Source organism: Sus scrofa, chromosome 4 (assembly GCF_054392235.1).
Source record: "Sus scrofa isolate SSC_HxYL_T2T_F1_AM1 chromosome 4, Sscrofa_HxYL_maternal_Yorkshire_Landrace_v2.0, whole genome shotgun sequence".
Classification (NCBI taxonomy): Eukaryota; Metazoa; Chordata; class Mammalia; order Artiodactyla; family Suidae; genus Sus; species Sus scrofa.
Window position 1 is genome coordinate 127,908,647 of NC_139386.1, and position 19,591 is coordinate 127,928,237.

Below are 19,591 nucleotides of genomic sequence, written 5' to 3' on the forward strand. Positions count from 1 at the left end.
GCCCCTCACCCACATGAATGTAAGAGTGTGGGAAGATGGAGATGAGGAGAGCGTTTCGAGAAATAAACTTTTAATTTTAGAATAACTTTAGTGTTACTCAAAAAATGCAAAGAAAGGGAGTTCCTGCCATGGTGCAATGGGTTAAAAATTCGACTGAACCTGACGCGGGTCCCTGCAGAGGTGTGGTTCCATCCGTGGCCCAGTCAGTAGGTTAAAGGATCCAGCATTGCCATGGCTGTGGCGTAGGTTATAGCTGTGGCTGGCATTCAGCCCCTGGCCCGGGAACTTCATACGCCATGGGTGCAGCCATAAAATTAAAAGAAAATTCCAAAGATGGTACAGAGAGTTCCCATGAACTTCCATGCACCTCTGCCTGATGTTAACCTCTGCCAGAACCACGGTGCATTTGTGAAAATTAAGCAATCGACATTGATGCTAGACTAGGAGCTGAACGAGCGTCTTCCCTGGGAAGTCACCATTTCCCACTAATTCCTTTTTGTGTTCCAGGATCCCATGCTGCGTTTATGTGTTGGGTCTCTCTTGGTCTGTCATGGTGGCCGAGTTTTTCCTCGGTTCAAATACCACTGACGCTTTTGAAGGTTCATGGGCAGGTATTTTATAAAACGTCTCTCGAGTTGTAGAACGACCCTCACATTTTCTCATGACCCGTGATGGGATCCGAGGAAGAACAACTCAGAAGGAATCGCTGTTCCCGGCTGATCCCATCAGCGGACAGGAGGGCAGCCATGACACCACGGCCCACGCGGACCTCCGACCTCCATCGCTGGGCGAAGGTGGTTGGTAATTGCCCCGTTTCTCCCCTGGGAGGCTGCTAGTCTTCTCTCTCTACATTCCTTTTTAGAAGTGAGTCCCTCAGTCCAGCCCACTCTCAGTCCGGAGGGAAATGAAGCTCTACCTTCCGGAGGAGAAATATTTACACACATTATCTGAGATGATAATGTCCACAAAGCCTAAAGCATCTACTAGGTGTCCTTTTAAAGAAGAAGACTGCAGACCTTCATTTAAAGAAATTCTTCACATGTTCTGGATTTAAGCATGTGTCATATATGCGTACTATGAATATCTTCTCCAAATCTATTGCGCTTTTGGGGCATTTTAAAATAGTGTCTTTTGAAAAAAATTGTTTGTTTTTAGGGCTGCACCTGCAACATATGTTAAGTTCCCAGGCTCGGGGTCAAATCAGAGCTGCAGCTGCCAGGCTTCACCACAGCCACAGGAACGCAGGATCTGAGCAGCATCTGTGACCTACACCATAGCGCACAGCAATGTGGGATCCTTAACCCATGGAGCAAGGACAGGGATTGAACCTGCGCCCTCATGGATACTAGTCGGGTTTGTTGAGCCATGACGGGAACTCCTAAATAGTGTCTTTGCATGAATAGATGTTTTTAATTTTGAGAAAATCCAATGTATCATTTTTTCTTTTATGCATAGTGCTTTGGGTGTCCTCTCAAAGAAATCTTCGCCTACTTCAAGGTGGTAAAGATAGCCTTCCATTTTTCTTCTAGAAACTTTACAATTTTAGCTTCTTATGTTTATGTCTAAGATCTATCTCATGTTAGTTTTTGTGTGTGGTATAAGAGTCCTTCTACAAAATGACCAAGTCATTCCCCCCCCCCCCCCGCCCATGTCTTTCCACTTATTTTAGCACCATTTGTTGAAAAGACTTCTTTTCCCTATACAATTGCCTTGCCACTTTCATTAAAAAAATCACTTGACAAGAGTTCCTGCTGCAGCTCGGCAGGTTATAAACCCGACTAGTATCCATGAGGATGTGTGTTTGATCCCTGGCCTCGCCCAGTGGGTTAAGGATCCAGTGTTGCCCTGAGCTATGGTGTAGCTCACAGATGCTGCTTGGATCCTGCATTGCCGAGGCTGTGGTGTAGGCTGGCAGTTGTAGCTCCAATTTGACCCCTAGCCTGGGAACTTCCACATGCTGCAGGTGCAGCCCTAAAAAGAAAAAAAAAAAAAATCAACTGACCATATGTTGCTTCACTTCTGGGCTCTCTATTCTGATCCATTTGTCTATTTGTTTATCATTCCAATACACACTGTATTCATCAATGTAACTTCATAATAATTTTGGAAACAGGTGGTATGAGCTCTCTGACTTTGTTCTTCTTATAAAAAAATTTTTTTTGTGAACCTAGGTCTTTAGATTTTCTATATTTTCTGCAAAAATTATATTGGGGTTGAATCTATAAAATAATCGGGGGAGAAGTAACATCTTAACAACATTAAAACTCCCAATTTGCTAATAAGGTATATTTCTCTACTAATTTGGGTGTGTTCTAATTTCCCTCAGCAATGTCTTGAAGGTTTCAGGTGAAGTCTTACCTGCCTTCTGCTAAATTTATTCCTAGTTATTGCATACTTTTTGATAGTGCTGACCATGGACTTAAAATTATTTCCTAATTGTTTGCTGCTAATATACAGAGAGGCAGTGTGACTTTGTATTTTGCAAATTTTCTAAATTCACCTAGTAATCATTCTGTAGACTCCTTTGGATTTTCTATGTGAACAATTAGGTCATCTGATAATAAAGATAGTTCTGCTTCTTCTTTTCTATTTCTGTTCTTTACTTTATTGCAATCCCTAGGACCTCTACTACAACGTTGGGCAGACGTGGTAGGAGCATATGTCCTTCCCTGGTTTCTAATCTGAGGTGGAAAGCATTCAATAGTTCACCATTAAGTAGAATATCAACTATAGATTTCTCAGAGATGCCCTTTATTAGACTGAGAACATTTCCCGCTATTGCTATTTTGATAGTCTTTTATTTAAAGAAGAGTACAATAGTGTTATATTAAGTGATACATCATAATTTACTTAAGTAGCCCTCTATTGAGATCCATTTAAATTTTTTTTGGTATTGACGGCCATTTACATTGTTTTAATTATTCTGCTGTTATAAATGCTGCAGTGAATAGCTCTGCAAAAATGTCATTTCATACCAGTACAGGTATACCTACACATCAAATTTCTGACTAAAAAGTGATGAGGTAAACCAACTGTAATGGAAAAAACAAAAATTATTAAAAGATTGAAAAAAGTGATAAGGGCATTCCCATTGCGGCTCAGTGGTAACAAACTCAACTACTACCCGTGAGGATGTGGGTTCGATCCTGCACCCTGCTCAGTGGGTTAAGGATCTGGCATTGCCATGAGCTGTGGTGCAGGTTGCAGATGTGGCTGAGATCTGGTGTTGCTGTGGCGGAGGCTGGCAGCTGCAGCTCTGATTCGACCCCTAGCCTGGGAAACTCCATATGCTGCACATGCGGCTCTAAAAAGAAAGTGATGAATGGGAATTCCTAAGAATCTGACTGCAGCAGCTTGGGTTGCTGCTGGAGGCACAGATTAGATTCCTGGCCTGGTGCAGTGGGTTTAAAGGGCCAGCATTGCTGCAGCTGTGCTGTAGGTCATAGCTGCAGCTCGGATGCAATCCCTGGCCTGGGAACTTCCATATGACATGGATGTGGGCATAAAACTTAAAAAATGTGGTGACTGTAGGGAGAGGGTTCAAGACAGCAGAGCAGGAGAATGTGGGGCTAACCTCCCCTGAAAAACACCTCAAAAGCACATTTACATGTGGAACAATTCTCATGGAAAACTAAGGAAACTGGCAGAACTCCTGTGCCACCAAAGCTGCAAGAAAGATCTCCATGTAAGTGGGGTGGGATGAAAAAAAATGCATGAGGTTGGGACTTGGCCCCTGAGAGGGATCTGCAAGGAACAGAAGATGTGCACAGGCAAACCCTCACCCGAGGGAGTGAGCTCGTGAGCCACGATCTGGCCATCCCAGTCCCGGGGTCCTGTGTGGAGGAGACAGGCCCTTCTGCCTGCTGGGAAATCTGCTGAGATAGACAGGAGGGCTGGAGATGTCTACTCGCAAGGAGCACGTGTCTGCTGGCTTGCTGACAGTCAAGGCAGAGAGCTGAGCACAGGAAGCCACCGCCTTGCCACACTTCTCAGTCCAAAGTGGGAAAGGCTCTGGCTTGTTCACTCCACACCACAGCCTGGTGAAGGAACTGGGCAAAGGTTCAGTCCAGCTATGCAGAGACAGAGCAGGGCATCTCGGATGTGATCCAAGCGATCCATGGAGGCCACTGTCCATGCATACATGGGGTGGATGGGGCCAGAGGGGTCACTGTCAGCACGTGCACTTGGGCTGGGGCAACAGGAGCACAGGGTGGCAAAGCACTGAATCTTGGGCAGAGAGGCCCTGGGACTTATCTAGCTACACAGAAACAGCCCCGAAGTCTTAGAATGTAGGCTGGGCAGGGGCAGTCATGGTCATTGTCAGTGAACTCAGGAATAGTGGTTTGTCTCCTGGCAAGAGTGCCCTGACTCTTCCCATTTCATACTACAGTTTAGCCCTAGATCTTGGGCAAAATGGTCCTGGAAGAAGACCACCACAGAGGCAGGACAGGTCTCAGGTGGGAATACAGCCACCTCAATTCATGCGGCCACATCTGGTGGCCCAGCCCTAGCCTACTTCGCACCATAGCCTTGCACAAGATCTAGGGTAAACACAAGGGAGAAAAAGATAAGACCTTGGACTGCTTCTGAGCAAAGCCTGCACAGGCAACATGTAAGTCCTCTGTAATTGCACAGACCTCATTTGCTTCAGCAATCACTTCCTTTGGGGCAAGGAATGCACTCAAGGGAAATGACGCCCTACTGAACCTGACCCTCAGGGCTTCTAACCCAACAACTGGGGAGCAGACCCTGCCCTGACAGTGCAGTGACAGCCATGGAACATAAAGGAAGCCCCATCTCACATCCTGCATGGGCTCCAGAAATTACAATACCAACCACACCCCCTATCAAGAGGATAATGTCCAGCAAACTCTGTGGAAAGAACTGGCTAGTGTCCTTACCTAAACCAGCCCTTGCACCAAAAATACTGGACACGCACAATTCACAGAGACATGCTTCCACATAAAAACACTCTGTCAAAATCACAGTAGATAACTACTTCTCCTAAATTCATAGAGAGTTAAGTAAAATGAAAAGGCAGAGGAATGACTTCCAATTAAATGAACAAGAGAAATCCCTTGAAAGAGAAAATAATGAAATAGACCTCCTCAGTCTACTATACTACAAGTTTAGAAAGGTAGTTAGGAGTTCCCGTCATGGCTCAGTGGTTAACGAATCCGACTAGGAACCATGAGGTTGTGGGTTCAATCCCTGGCCCCGCTCAGCAGGTTAAGGATCCGGCGTTGCCGTGAGCTGTGGTGTAGGCTGCAGATGCGGCTCGGATCCCGTGTTGCTATGGCTCTGGCGTAGGCTGGTGGCTACAGCTCCAATTTGACCCGTAGCCTGGGAATCTCCATATGCCCAAGAAATGGCAAAAAGACAAAAAAAAAAAAAAAAGTGGTTAAAAAAACCGCACTAATTCTATTAAGAAAGATTATTGAAATAAAGATTGCTATAAAAAGGAACTAGAAACCATAAAGATGAATCAATCAAAAATAGACAATTCAATTGCCAAGACAAAAACCAATCTAGAAGCAATGAATAGCAGACTGACACAGAAGAATGAATGTGATCTGTAAGATAGAATAGCAGAAACTACCCCATCAGAACAAGACACCAAAGACAAATGAAAAAAAAAAAATGAAAGCAACCTACGAGATCTATGGGATAATATAAAATGTGCCAACCTATACATAATGGGGGTTCCAGAAGGAAAAAGCGTGTGTGCGAAAAAATATTTAAAGAAATCATGACTAAAAATTTCCCAAACCTCGAAGGAAGCAGATATCTGGGTACAAGAATCACAAAGGGTCCCAAATAGTATGAATTCAAAAAGACCCACACCATGACAAATCATAATTAAGATGGCAAAAATTAAAGAAACAGAGCATTCTAAAGGCAGCCAGAGAAAAACAAAGCCTCAGTTACAAGAAAACCCCCATAAGGCTATGAATTGATTTTTCTACAGAAACTTTACAGGTCAGAAAGAAGTATCAAGATATAGTCAAAGTCCTGAAAGGGAAAAATCTGCAACCGAGAATACTCTATCCACAAGAACATCATTTAGAATAGAAAGAGAGATAAGGAATTTCTCAGACAAACAAAAACAAAAAGAATCCAGCAATACCAAGGGTACCCTAAAGAAAATATTGAATGGTCTTCTATAAATAGAAAAGAAGCAAGAATCCAGGAAAGGGAAAATCATAGTAGGAAAGGCAATTATAAAGAAGTATTTAAGATCACTTAAATAAGCCAGCACATAGATTAAAAAACAGTCAGAAAAATTTTAAGAGCAATTATAACTACAATAAATACTAAAAGGAGGAGTTCCCATTGTGACTTAGTGGTTAACGAATCTGACTAGGAACAATGGGGTTGTGGGTTTGATCCCTGACCTTGTTCAGTGGGTTAAGGATCTGGCATTGCCATGGGCTGTGGTGTGGGTCACAGACGCGGCTTGGATCTGGAGTTGCTGTGGCTCTGGCGTAGGCTGGCAGCTACAGCTCCAATTGGACCCCTAGCCTGGGAACCTCCACATGCCATGAGAGCAGCTCTCGAAAAGGCAAAAAGACAGAAAAAAACATACTAAAAGGATAGGCATGAAAATGTATGAGAGGGCATCAAAAACACAAAGTATGGGGGAGGAGAGTATAAAATGTAGATCTTTTAGAATGCTTTTAAACTCAAATGACTATCAGTTTAAAGCAAGTAGATATAGTTATAGGTAAACATACTTGAACTCCATGGTAACCACAAATCAAAAACATACAATAGACTCACAAAAACCAAAAAGAAAGGAACTCAAGCATACTACAAAAGAAAATCATCACGCCCCAAAAGGAAAAACAAAAAGAAGAAATGAACAAAGAAGAACTATAAAAACAATTGCAAAACAAGGATAAAACAGCAATAAGTACCTACCTATTGATTATTACTTTAAATGTCAATGGACCAAATGCTTTGGTCAAAGGACACAGAGTGGTAGATTGGATAAAAAAACAAGAACCTACTATATGCTGCCTACAAGAGACTCACTTCAGGGCAAAAGACACACAGACTGAACATAAGGGGATGGAAAAAGCTATTTCATGCAAATGGAAACAATGAGAAAGCAGAAGTAGCAATACTCATATCAGACAAAATAGTCTTTAAACAAAGGCCATAGAGAAAAATATTAAATAATGATAAAGGGATCCATATAAGACAATATTACACTTGTTAATAAATACACATCCAATATAGGAGCACCTAAATACAGAAAACAAATACTAATAGACATAAAAGGAGAGGTTAACAATGATACAATAATAGTAGGAGACTTTAACACCCCACTAACATCAATGGACATCCAGATAGAAAATCAATAAGGCAACAGAGGTCCTAAATGACACAACAAACCACCTGGGCCTAAGTGATATGTATAGGACACTACATTAAAAACAAAACAAAACAAAAACCTCAGAATACACATTCTTTTCAAGCCTACGTGGGATGTTGTCTAGGATAGATCATGTACTAGGTCACAATACAAGCTTCAACAAATGTAAGAGGATAGAAATTATTTTAAGCATCTTTTCTGACCACAATGGTATGAAACTAGAAATCAACCACAGAAAGAAAAATAGGAAAGGACTAAACAACATGCTACTAAAAAACCAATAGGTCAATGATGAAATCAAAGAAGAAATCAGAAAATACTTCAAGACAAATCGAAATGAAAACACAACCTTTTGAAATCTATGAAACGTAGGAAAAGCAGTTCTGAGAAGGAAGTTCATAGAAAGTCCCCTGCTTTCTTGTTGAGTCTGATACAGGCCTTCCTCAAGAAACAAGAAGAATCTCAAATAAATAACCTAACTCCTAAAGGAATTAGGAAAAGAGGAGTTCCCTGGTGGCCTAGCAGTTAAGGATTTGACATTGTCACTGCTGTAGCTTGTTGTCACTGCTGTTGCTTGGGTTTACTCCCTGGTCCAGAAACTTCTGCATGCTATAGGTGCAGCCAAAACAAAACAAAACAAAACAAATGAAACCCCAAGTCAGCAGAAATAAGGCAATAATAAGGAAATAAATGAAATAAGAGTTTTAAAAAAATAGGAAAGAAAAATAAAACTGGATTTTGGAAAAGGTTAAAAAAAATCAATAAACCTTTAGTCAGGCTCATCAACAAGAAAATTGAGAGGACCCAAATAAAACAGGAAATGAAAGAGGAGAAATACAATAACAATTAACACCACAGAAATACAAAAAATAATAAGAGAATACTATGAACAGTCATGTGCCTACAAATTGGACAACCTAGAAGAAATGAATATGTTTCTAGAAACATACAGCCTGCCAAAACCAAGTCAAAAAGAAATAGATAATTTGAACAGACTGATCAGTAGAAGTGAAATGGAATCTGTAATAATAATAATTAAAAAAAAACTCCCTAAAAACAAAAGTCCAAGATTGGACAGCTTCACTGGGAAATTCTACCAGGCATACAATATGTTATTCATAAAGAATAACTTATCCTTCTTAAAAAATTCCCAAACAACTGAAGGAGGGGGACACTCACAAATTTATTTTATGAGGGTACCATCACCTTGATACCAAAACCAAAGATACTACAAGAAAAGAAAATTATAGGCCAATATCTTTGATGAATATAGACATAAAAATCCTCAACGAAACATTAGCAACCCAAATCCAACAATACATAAAAAGAATTGTAACACCACAACCAAGCAGGATTGATCCCAGGGTTGCAAGGATGGTTCAACAGGTGCAAATCAATCAATGTGATACATCACGTTAACAAAAGGAAAGCAAAAACCACATGCTCGCCTCAACAGATGTAGAAAAAGCATTTGACAAAATTTGACATTCATTCATGATAAAAACACTAACCAAAGTGGGTGTAGAGGGAAGGTATCTCAACATAATAAAAAAACATTTACAACAAACTCACAGCCAACATAATACTTAACAGTAAAATACTGAAAGACTTCCTGCTAAATTCAGGAACAAGACATGTTGCCCACTCTCAACACTTCTATTCAACATACTATTGGGAGTCTGAGCTATAGCAATCAGACAAGAAAAAAAAATTAAAGGCACCCAAATTAGAAGGAAAGAGGTAAAATTCACTATTTGCAGATGACATGCTACCCTATATAGCAAATTCTAAAGTCTTCACACAAAAATTGCTAGAAATAATAAATGAATCCAGCAGGGTAGCAAGATACAAGATTAATATACAGTAATCTGTTGTATTTCTTTGCAATAATAATGAACTATAAGAAGGAGGAAGTTAAAAAATCACATTTAAAAATTGCATTAAAAAAAGCCCCTAGGAATATGGAGTTCCCTTCTTGGCACACCAGAAAAAAATCAGACTAGGAACCATGAGGTTGCAGGTTCGACCCCTGGCCTCACTCAGTGGGTTAAGCATCTGGCGTTGCCATGAGCTGTGGTGTAGGTCAAAGACATAGCTTGGATCCTGCCTTGCTGTGGCTGTAGCGATTAGACCCCTAGCCTGGGAACCTCCATATGCCACAGGTGCAGCTGTAAAAAAGCAAAAGACAAACAAACAAACAAACCCCAAAAAACCCTAGGGATAAACTTAGCCAAAGAGATGAAAGACCTATATATTAAAAAGAATAAAACATTGATAAAAGAAACTGAAGATGATTCAAAGAAATAGAAAGATATTCCATGCTCTTGGATTAGAAGAATTAATATCATTAAAATGGCCATACTACCCCAAGCAATCTACATATTTATTTCAATCCTTATCAAAATGTCTATGACATTTTTCACAGAACCAGAACAAACAATCCTAAAATTTATGGGTTTTATCCAAAACCACAGAAGACCCTGAATTGACAATGCAATCCTTAGAAAAAAGAAAAGCTGAAGGTACGACCCTTTTAGACTTCATGTTATATTACAAAGCTACAGTAATAAAAACAGCATGGTACTGATATAAAAACAGACCTATTCCATAGGTCAACGGAGCAGAATAGAATCCAAAAATAAACTCATTGTAAGAGTATACAAAGGAGAAATGACAATTTCTTCACCAAGCTGTGTTGGAAAAGTTGGACAGCTACATGAAAATCAATGAAATTAGAACACCCACACCATACGCAAAAATAAATGCAAAATGGTTGAAAGACCTAAAAATAAGACATGATACCATAAAACTCCTAGAAGAAAATATAGGCAAAACATTCTTGGACATTAATTATAGCAATATTTTTTTTTAAGATCAATTTCCCAAGGCAAAAGAAATGAAAGCACAAAGAAACAAACTGGACCTAATCAAACTTAAAAGCTTTTGCACATAACCAAAAACAAACAGCCTATGAAATGGGAGAAAATATTTGCAAATGATGCAACTGACAAGGCGTTAATATCCAAATTATACAAACAGCTTATAGAACTCAATACTGAAAAATCAAACAACCCAATCAAAACGTAGGAAGACCTCAAAGACATTTTTCAAAAGAGGTCACATAGATGCCAATAGACACATGAAAAGATGCCCAACATTGCTAATTATTATAAAAATGCAAATGAAAACCACAATTAGGTAGCACTTCACACCAGTCAGAATGGCCATAATCAAAAAGTCTGTAAATAATCAACGTTGCAGAGGGTGTGGAGAAAAGGGAACCCTGTGAAGCATAGGAAATTATATTCAGTGAACACTGTTGGTGGGAATGTAAACGGGTGTAGCCACTACAGAGAACACTATGGAGGTTCCTTAAAAAGTTAAAAACAGAGCTACCATAAGATCCAGCAATTCCGTTCCTGAGCATACATCCATAAAAAATGAAAACTCTAATTCAAACAGATACTTGCACCCCAATGTTAATAGCAGCACTATTTACCATTGCCAAAACACAGTAACAACCCAAATGCCCATCAACAGATGACTGGCTTATTAAGATGTGGTGTGTACACACGTACACACACACAAGAATACTATTCAGCCATAAAAAACAATGAAATATTGTCAACATGGAGGAGCCCAGACAACATCATACTTGGTGAAGTCAGTCAGAGAAAGACAAATACTACCTGGTATCACTTATATGTGGAATCTAAAAAATAATACATATGTATCTATACACAAAACAGAAACAAACTCACAGACATAGGAAACCAATTTATGGTTACCAAGGTGGGGAGGCAAATTTGGAGTTTAGGATTAACAGAGACAAGCTACTGTACATAAAATAAATACGCAAGAAGGACTCACTGTATAGCATAGGGAATTATGTTCAGTATTTTGTAATAACCTATAATGGAAGACAGAAAAATAACTTAATCATTATATCTCTCCTGAGGTTTAAGTCATGGCTAGAAGCCTTTCTCACATCCAGGTTATAAAAGAATTCTCCCACAGCTTCTAGTACTTCCTGGTTTCACTTTATAAATTAAAACCTAATCCATTTGGAATTTATCCATATAGGTCACAAGGTATGGATCCAGCTTTTCCCCCTGAAGCACCACCTAGCTCTTCCAACACCACCTGTTGAATAGTCTTTTTGTCACTGATTTGAGGAGCCAATTTTTAAATTATATACCAAAATCAGAATTTGGGCCTGTTCCTGGATTATCTACTTATCTTCTACAGATTTTTCTATATATGAACTAGTACTACAGTATTTTAATTATTAAATGTTATATTTTAAAAACTGGAAGGGCTGGTTTTCCTCATTGTTTCAATTTTTTCTTGGCCCTTAACATTTTTTTTTCTTATAATTTTTTTTTATTTTTAGGGCCATACCGGCGGCATGTGGAAGTTCCCAGGCTAGCAGTTGAATTGGAGCTGCAGCTGCTGGTCTGCGCTAAAGCCAGAGCAACGAAGGATCTGAGCACGTGTGCGACCTATGTCACAGCTCACAGCAACACTGGATCCTTCAGCCACTGAGCGAGGCCAGGGATCGAACCCTCGTCCTCATGCATACCAGTCAGGTTCACTGGTGCTGAGCCACAATGGGAACTCCACTTAAAAATTTTTAAATCAGCTTGTCGAGTTACTAAAAAAATGCTGTTGTTATTTTTATTGTAATCATGATAAACCTATGGCTCAATTTAGACAGAAATAACATCTTAATAATGCAGGGAGAAGTGACGCCTTTATAATGTTGAGTCATACATTGTATGTCAAGAACAGTCTGTGTTCAAGCTTTCTTCATACTTCAGAAATGTATTAAAGTTTTCTTCCTGTGGTTCTTGTACATTTCTTTTAATTTATTGTTAGGCACTTTTGTAGTTTTGTATGTACTTTTTCTTGCCATGGTAAAGGAGTCTTTTAAAAAACACACAAATGCTACAGATTTCAGTATATTAATCTTGTTCCCTGACACCTAAGTTTTCTTAACATTTGTAGTTTTTCAGTTAATTTTCTTATCACCTACAGAGTAGTAATTTTACCTGTTGCATTCCAATTTTTTTTTTTCCCTTTTCTAGGGCTGCTCCCGTTGCATATGGACATTCGCAGGCTACAGGTCTAATCAGAGCTACAGCTGCCAGCCTACACCAGAGCCACGGCAACGCGGGATCTGAGCCACGTCTGTAACCTTAACCCACTGAGCAAGGACAGGGATGGAACCCACAACCTCATGGTTCCTAGTTGGATTTGTTAACCACTGCGCCACGAACTCCCTGTCGCCTTCCAATTTTTAAACATCGCATTTCTTGTTCGTTTTTACCATGAAATGGTCTTAACACTGAAGAATCTAAATTGTTTTCAAAGAAAATGTTTTCTGGACTTTCATTTAGTGTTTCTGTGAAACAGAGTCAGATATAGACTTAGTGTCATTTTATTTGTTTCTTCTGCCCAAACACAATTCTCTGTTAAGACTGTGATTTTGCCAACATAGTTTGTTAGATACAGCGATTTTTAGGCATTTAATTTCCCTGAGCTGGGAATTAAAGCATGACCCATCTTAGCCCAGAGTGTGGTGGAGAGAGGAGGCGACCAGCTAGCCACCCACGGGCTGCGTGTGCTTCTACTGGCCACAGATTGCGGTTTCTCCCCCACTTCTGCTTTCGTCTCCCCCAGCAAAGCCATTCAACTTTACAGGAAGTAATTTGGAGAGCTGACTATATATCTGGATGACCCTACATACTAAATATATTCAAACGATGCAGTGACATGCACGGGGCAGCTAGAACTAGAATTCACTGGGGGGAGAAAACTCAAGCTTTTCAGATTTTAAATACATGGAGGACTCAAAACACAATATTACATTGAACAAGGAAAGGAAAAAGATATGCTTGCTTGTTATCTTCTGCAGTGTTTTTTCACTGCATTTAGAAGCCCATTCCTAGGTACACAAACCATCTTGATATTCAGTCGTTGCTTTAAAAGGGTATGTTATACCCCACGTGGTCAACCCCCAAAGAAGAAACAACTGCTTTAGTCAAAAAGAGGTATTTAGAAAATGTCCTTTGGCTGTATAGCCACACTTCTCATGTTTTCAAGCTTTTCACTCTTGGCACTGCTCTTCCATGATAAATATAATTTCCATCTTAAAACAAATGCTTGCTTGTGTAGGGAAAGGAAACAGAGCCCTTGAGGCTATTTCTATCTCCCTGACTGCATCCAAGAAAAACCAGTCAATCCGCAGTTTTGTCTTCACTTGAAAAGTTGGTGTTGGAAAGGCCTGCGTTGAGGGATGAAAGGACTGGGGTTGGCGGGAGAGGAGAAAAGATGGTGACACACGGGAAAGGACTGTGCCTGCGGCCTGGTGGGAGCCTAAAGAGGCCGTCTGCCGGGCAGGACAAAACCATCAAAGCCTTGACTCTTTGTCTGGGGTTACAAACAAATAGAGGCACTGCTTGGGTCTGAATGCCAGCTCTGCTGCTGGTGCACCCTTAACCTGCTCCCGCATCAGCTCTCGCAGCAGTAAAGTAGGGATAAGACGGTATCTACCACACAGAGATTTTATAAGGTCGGAATAAATTAAGAGGTGTCAAGAGCTTAGAAAAGTACCTGGCAAGGATCAGAGCTCAAGAGATGTCTGCCAGTATCGTCATCGACATGCAGACACCAGCTTCCCCTGAACTACAGTTACCGTGCCCTTTATGGCAAGAGGAGAGTTGATCCAACTCTGGTTAAATTACCGCGGCCTTACAAATTCTATTCTCTTTCAATTGCTTCTGCAGGCCCAGTCGCAAACAGTGTTCTTTTTAAAAATGCTGCTCAGAAGACAAAGGCAGCATGACCTCACTTATATGTGGAGTCTACCAGAGTCCATCTCACAGAAGCAGAGAACAGAGTGGTCGTGGATTCGGGGGAAGAGGGAAATGGGGAGATGCTGCTCAAAGAGCAAAAACGTTAAAAAAAAAAAAAAATCTCTTCTCCACATGTCGAATAATTTTCAAGTTTCTAACTCATTTTAGGTTTTTTTTTTTTTTCCTGGAATTAGTTATGTTTCACTGAGACATGTTTATAACATCTAACAAAAATCAAAAATTTAAAAATAAGATAAAGAAAAATGGTATGGTATTCTCCTTTGGACAGAATTCTCTCTTCAATTACTTACAACACAAAGTATTTATTTCAGAAAAGAAGTATAGGAGGATGGTTATAGTCTTTCCTTTTTTGGTTTTTTTTGTGGTTTTTTTTTTGTTTGTTTGTTTGTTTGTTTTTTTAGGGCTGCACCTGCAGCATATGGAAGTTCCTAGGCTAGGGGTCTAATCAGAGCTGTGGCTGCTGGCCTATAACACAGCCACAGTTACGCCAGATCCAAGCCGCGTCTGTGGCCTACACCACAGCTCATGGTAATGCCGGATCTTTAACCCACTGAGTAAGGTCAGGGATCGAACCCGCATCCTCATGGATATTAGGTTCATTACCACTGAGCCACAACAGGAACTCCTATTCTTCCTTCTATTCTGTTAAAATCTACCCTTTTTTTTTTAGCACCTGCTATCTCAGCATTTTTCAAGTTGCATTTGCAACCCGTTAGAAGATTATGAAATACTCTTTAAGAAAGTGAAATAGAATAGGAACTATTACTGTGAATCATACGCAGTAAGGAGAAGTCTTGTTTTCGAGACTTTTATTTCTGTTCGATACAAATAAGCATGTACGAAGGTATGTGTGTCCTGGGGCTGTGACGTGACACCTTTCTCACTTTCTTCAAGTGTGATGAACATTTACTAGGGAGCTGGCATGATGCCTTGGTTCTACTTACATTGTCATGATCTCAGAGGGATTTTGCATAGCGGTCTCATTCACTGTAAACATACCTAAACTTTCCAAAAGAGTGGTAATGCAAACAAACAAACAAAAAACCCAGGTTCTTCTTGAGGACACCTCAGCATCCTAATGGTGGCCATGGTTATTAATTATATTTCCCCCTTTTGCCTTCTCAGTGGCTCCCACAAAAGCCATTTACCACGACAGTGCAACTACTGACTATTACAGCTTTGATTATTAGGGGCCTCCTCGGTGCCAGGTACTGCCCTGCTTGATGGGGATGAATGAGACCCTGAGAGCAGTTCGCTGCATGGCTTTCTTGAGAAAAGACTTGTTTTCTATTCTCATTGAGAAGAAAGCAGTGGTGGCCCCTTGGCCTTGCCCACCAAGGCCAGTTTCTTACGGAGAAACGTAGAGCTCTAAAAACTCACAGTGTCTGGTTGCAAGAAAATGTGATTCTTACTGCGTCATAGAGCGTTGGAATAGAAAAAACACACTCCAACTATTTTATAAAACAATTCAGAGGGTTCTCTCATGGCGCAGAGGGTTCAAGATCCAGCGCTGTCACTGCAGCAGCCTGGGTCGCTGCTGCAGCACGGGTTCGATCCCTGGCCTGGGAACGTCCACACGCTGCAGGTGTGGCCAAAAAACGCAACCCTCCCAAAACAAAATCATTCATTTGGTAATAATTCCCATATGACCTTTTGCCATTTCAGGGGCTGTCGTTGGAAGACTATGTGTATCTTTACTGATGATTGTGTTTTCTCTTATTAGCCTGGTTCCTAATCCCTCATCCTAAGCCGGTATGGATATTCACAAGTAGTCCCTCCTTGCTTATCCCTGGCCTGCTGCAAACTGTAAGCCCCCCGCAGGCAGGGGCTCTACTGGAGATCTCCTCTGTGCCACTTCCCACGATACCCAGAAGAGTAGCACCTTCCCGCCGAGTACCCGGTAACATTTGTCAATGGATAAAAATGTACGGAAGATTTTACCTTGGAGGAACTGGCAGCTTGGGGCACAGGGAGTCTGCATTTGGATTCTGGGTGTAGTTGAAGGAATTCAAGCTATAAACACACAGGAAAGACCCTGGAAGCAGAAGACACACAGGCTGTACTGTACCATCTTCCTATGTTGTATTTATCTTTCTAGCAGAGCCAATAAGAAACCATAATCATGGGAGTTCCTGTCGTGGCTCAGTGGAAACAAATCTGACTAGTATCCATCAGGACACAGGTTCGATCCCTGGCCTTGCTCAGTGGGTTAAGGATCTGGCATTATCGTGAGCTGTGGTGTAGGTCACAGAGAAGGCTTGGATCCCGCGTTTCTGCGGCTGTGGTGTAGGCTGGGGGCTGCAACTCTGATTTGACCCCTAGCCTAGGAACTTCCATATGCCAAGGGTGTGGCATTAAAAAGACAGGAAAAAAAAAAGAGAGAGAGAAAGAAAAAAGAAAACCATCATCATTTAACCAAACTGGGAAAAAAACCAGAATCAATCACTGATTTAGAAAACAGGTCTCTAACGGGGTGACTTAAAGACAAAAAGAATAAGCATCTCAATCTGAGATTTAGGTCTTTCTCTTTCACTCTCTCTCCCAAACCCCAAATCCCAAACTGAATGTTATATGATTGGCTCTAAAAGGATTTGAAGGTTATTTGAAGATGATTTATTATACAGGTTGGATATTTTTAACCCAGTCTTTTAAATAATTTTTTAAAAATCCAGCACCCCATTTCATAGGCAGATGAAATTTGCAGAGGGGTGCCTCAAATCTCTTTTACCTTCCTTTGCTTGCTTAATCTTTATAACATCAATCTGAAAAGCGGGCTCGGAGCACGGTACTTCAGTTACCAAATGCTTTTGGAACTTAAGCCTCTCCCACTGGTCACAGAAAGCATCCACGGCCCAAACATTTAACGAAAGAACAGACCTGCTGGCAATTCGACCCGAAGCCTGTGGGCGCCTCTCGGGGGCTGGACAGACCCCGTGCGCCCAGCTCTCTGCCCTCCACCTGACCCCGCCTTCGGGCCGAAACGTCTGCGGTCTGCTCCCCCCTCTCCCTTGCAGGCCCTGGCAGTGAGCAGAGAACAGCTAGGGTTTCTGATGAATTCCAGATAAACCTGAATGAAACTGAACGAGCTCAGGGGAAACTGTGCACGGCCTTTTCCACACGAGCCAAGGCAGCCAGGAGGAAGGACGATCTCCCGCCTTGCAGAAGAAGCAAGGTCAGGGCACGTTAGCCCATCCAGGTGAGCACAGGTGCCCCGCTGGGGTGCCTGGCCCTCGGTACCCACCACTGGTGTTCGCAAAGAGCTGGACCTCTTCCAGGGTGTTGAGCTGCTCTTCAGGACAGCTGGACACGCAGAGGACAATGGATCCGAGCCTCATGTCTCTGACCTCCAGGTTGCAGGAATTCATAAAAAACACGTGTCTAGCAGACAGACGAAACGGAAGAAGGTGGTAGCACATTTCTTGTACTTTTTTTTCTTTGGCCTCACCCATGGCATGTGGAAGTTCCTGGGCCAGGAATTGAACCCCTGCCACAGCAGCAACCTGAGCTGCTGCAGTGACCACGCTGGATCCTTAACCCACTGGGCCACAGGGAACGTCTGTCCTTGCGTTTAATCGGGGGCCTTAAACAATATCCACATGCCACCAAATGTGAAAATAATTAAGGCAAACTTTCATAATCAAATCCTCAGCATAATTTAACATGCACTATGGCTACCTGGGGTCATCGGCGGGGTTGTGCAGTTTGGGAGCCATACTCGAATCTTAACAAAACTTCCCTGTTCCAGATTTAGCATTTTCTGGGGTGTTGATGTGAAGTGGCCTTAGGTAGGACACTGACATTGTTGCGCTGCCGTCACCAGCATCCGCCCCGGAACTTCTCACCTCTGGGCCCAGGTAATAGTAACTCGGCACCCTGCCCTGGCAGCTGAATCTCAGCTGTCTGCCTGCATGAATCTGACCACACTCCAGATGCCCCATGTCAGTGGGGTCACAAAACATTTTTCTTTTTGTGACTGGCTTTTTTTTCACTAAATAAATCCTCACTTATGGAATTCCCATCGTGGCACAGTGGTTAACGAATCCGACTAGGAACCATGAGGTTGCGGGTTCGATCCCTGGCCTTGCTCAGTGGGTTAATGATCCGGCGTTGCCGTGAGCTGTGGTGTAGGTTGCAGATGTGGCTCGGATCCCGAGTTGCTGTGGCTCTGGTGTAGGCCGGTGGCTACAGCTCCGATTCGACCCCTAGCCTGGGAACCTCCATATGCCGCAGGAGCGGCCCAAAAAATGGCAAAAGAAAAAAAAAATCCTCACTTGTAAGATCCTCAAGATTAATCTATGTTGTGGCAGGTATTAGGACTTCCTTATCAGGACTTTTTTTTTTTTTGCTTTTTAGAGCCGCACCCACGGCACATGGAGGTTCCCAGGCTAGGGGCTGAATTGGAGCTGTAGCCACTGGCCTACACCACAGCCATGGCCATGCCAGATCCAAGCCGCGTCTGTGACCTACACCACAGCTGATGGTCATACTAGATCTTAACCCAGTGAGCAAGGCCAGGAATCGAACCTGTGTCCTCATGGATACTAGTCAGATTCGTTTCCACTGAGCCACGATGGGAACTCTCAGAACTTCCTTTTTTTCTTTTGGCTGAGCCCATAGCTTGGGGAAGTTTGTGGGCCAGGGATCAAATCCACACCATAGCAGTGACCCGAGCCACAGCAGTGACAATGCCAAATCCTTTAACTGCTGGGCCACTTGGGAACTCCAGTACTTCCTTCCTTTTTAATGCTGAACTATATCCCGTTTTATACATACGTACACACACATATATACATATACATACATATATATATACACACATATACACACACATACACGCAGTGTATCCACTCATCTCCTTGGGTGCTTCTACCTTTTGGCCACTGAGAACCGTAAAATACATACTCTTCACTTCAACCGGAGGACATTTCCCAGCCCTGCACTGCCCACCCAGGAGCACAGCTGCATCCGGACAGCCCCATCCCCCAACGCCGCTCCCAGGACCTATATAGACCCTTAAGCCTTTTTTCCTAGAAGCTGTTTTTAATCATCAGGTCTCAAAAATACGACAAGAAACTCCATCTGAGAAAATCATGGCCAGGGAGTTCCCTCCCCTCAAGGGATTCCTGTCTCTTCTCATCCCGTTTTGTTTCTGCCTTGGGACTGGAGGGAGAAAAGTATGTCACCACAGTGCCATAGGTGAGCGTGCAGGCCGGCGAGGGACTGGGACACCGGCCTGCAGCATTCCCAGGTGGGATTCAGGTATTTCCACATGGAAACAGCACTACGAACGGTGTACGATTTGCTCATGTGCTGCTGATACACTGCGGGTGAGAAC

At 42.0% G+C, this 19,591-nt stretch overlaps 1 protein-coding gene across 20 annotated transcripts in view; it reads right to left on the bottom strand.

Moving 5' to 3' along the window:
- The window catches only part of SLC44A3 (solute carrier family 44 member 3), a 103,944-nt gene that overhangs the window by 80,800 nt on the left and 3,553 nt on the right, over positions 1–19,591 (bottom strand). For all 20 annotated transcript variants that reach the window (XM_085023915.1, XM_085023934.1, XM_085023931.1 and 17 more), the window contains 2 exons: positions 17,498–17,634; positions 16,198–16,291 (listed from right to left, as the gene is read on the bottom strand). In XM_085023915.1, coding sequence (XP_084880041.1) covers positions 16,198–16,291; positions 17,498–17,634 — 231 coding nt within the window. The remainder of the gene's footprint in view (positions 1–16,197; positions 16,292–17,497; positions 17,635–19,591) is intronic.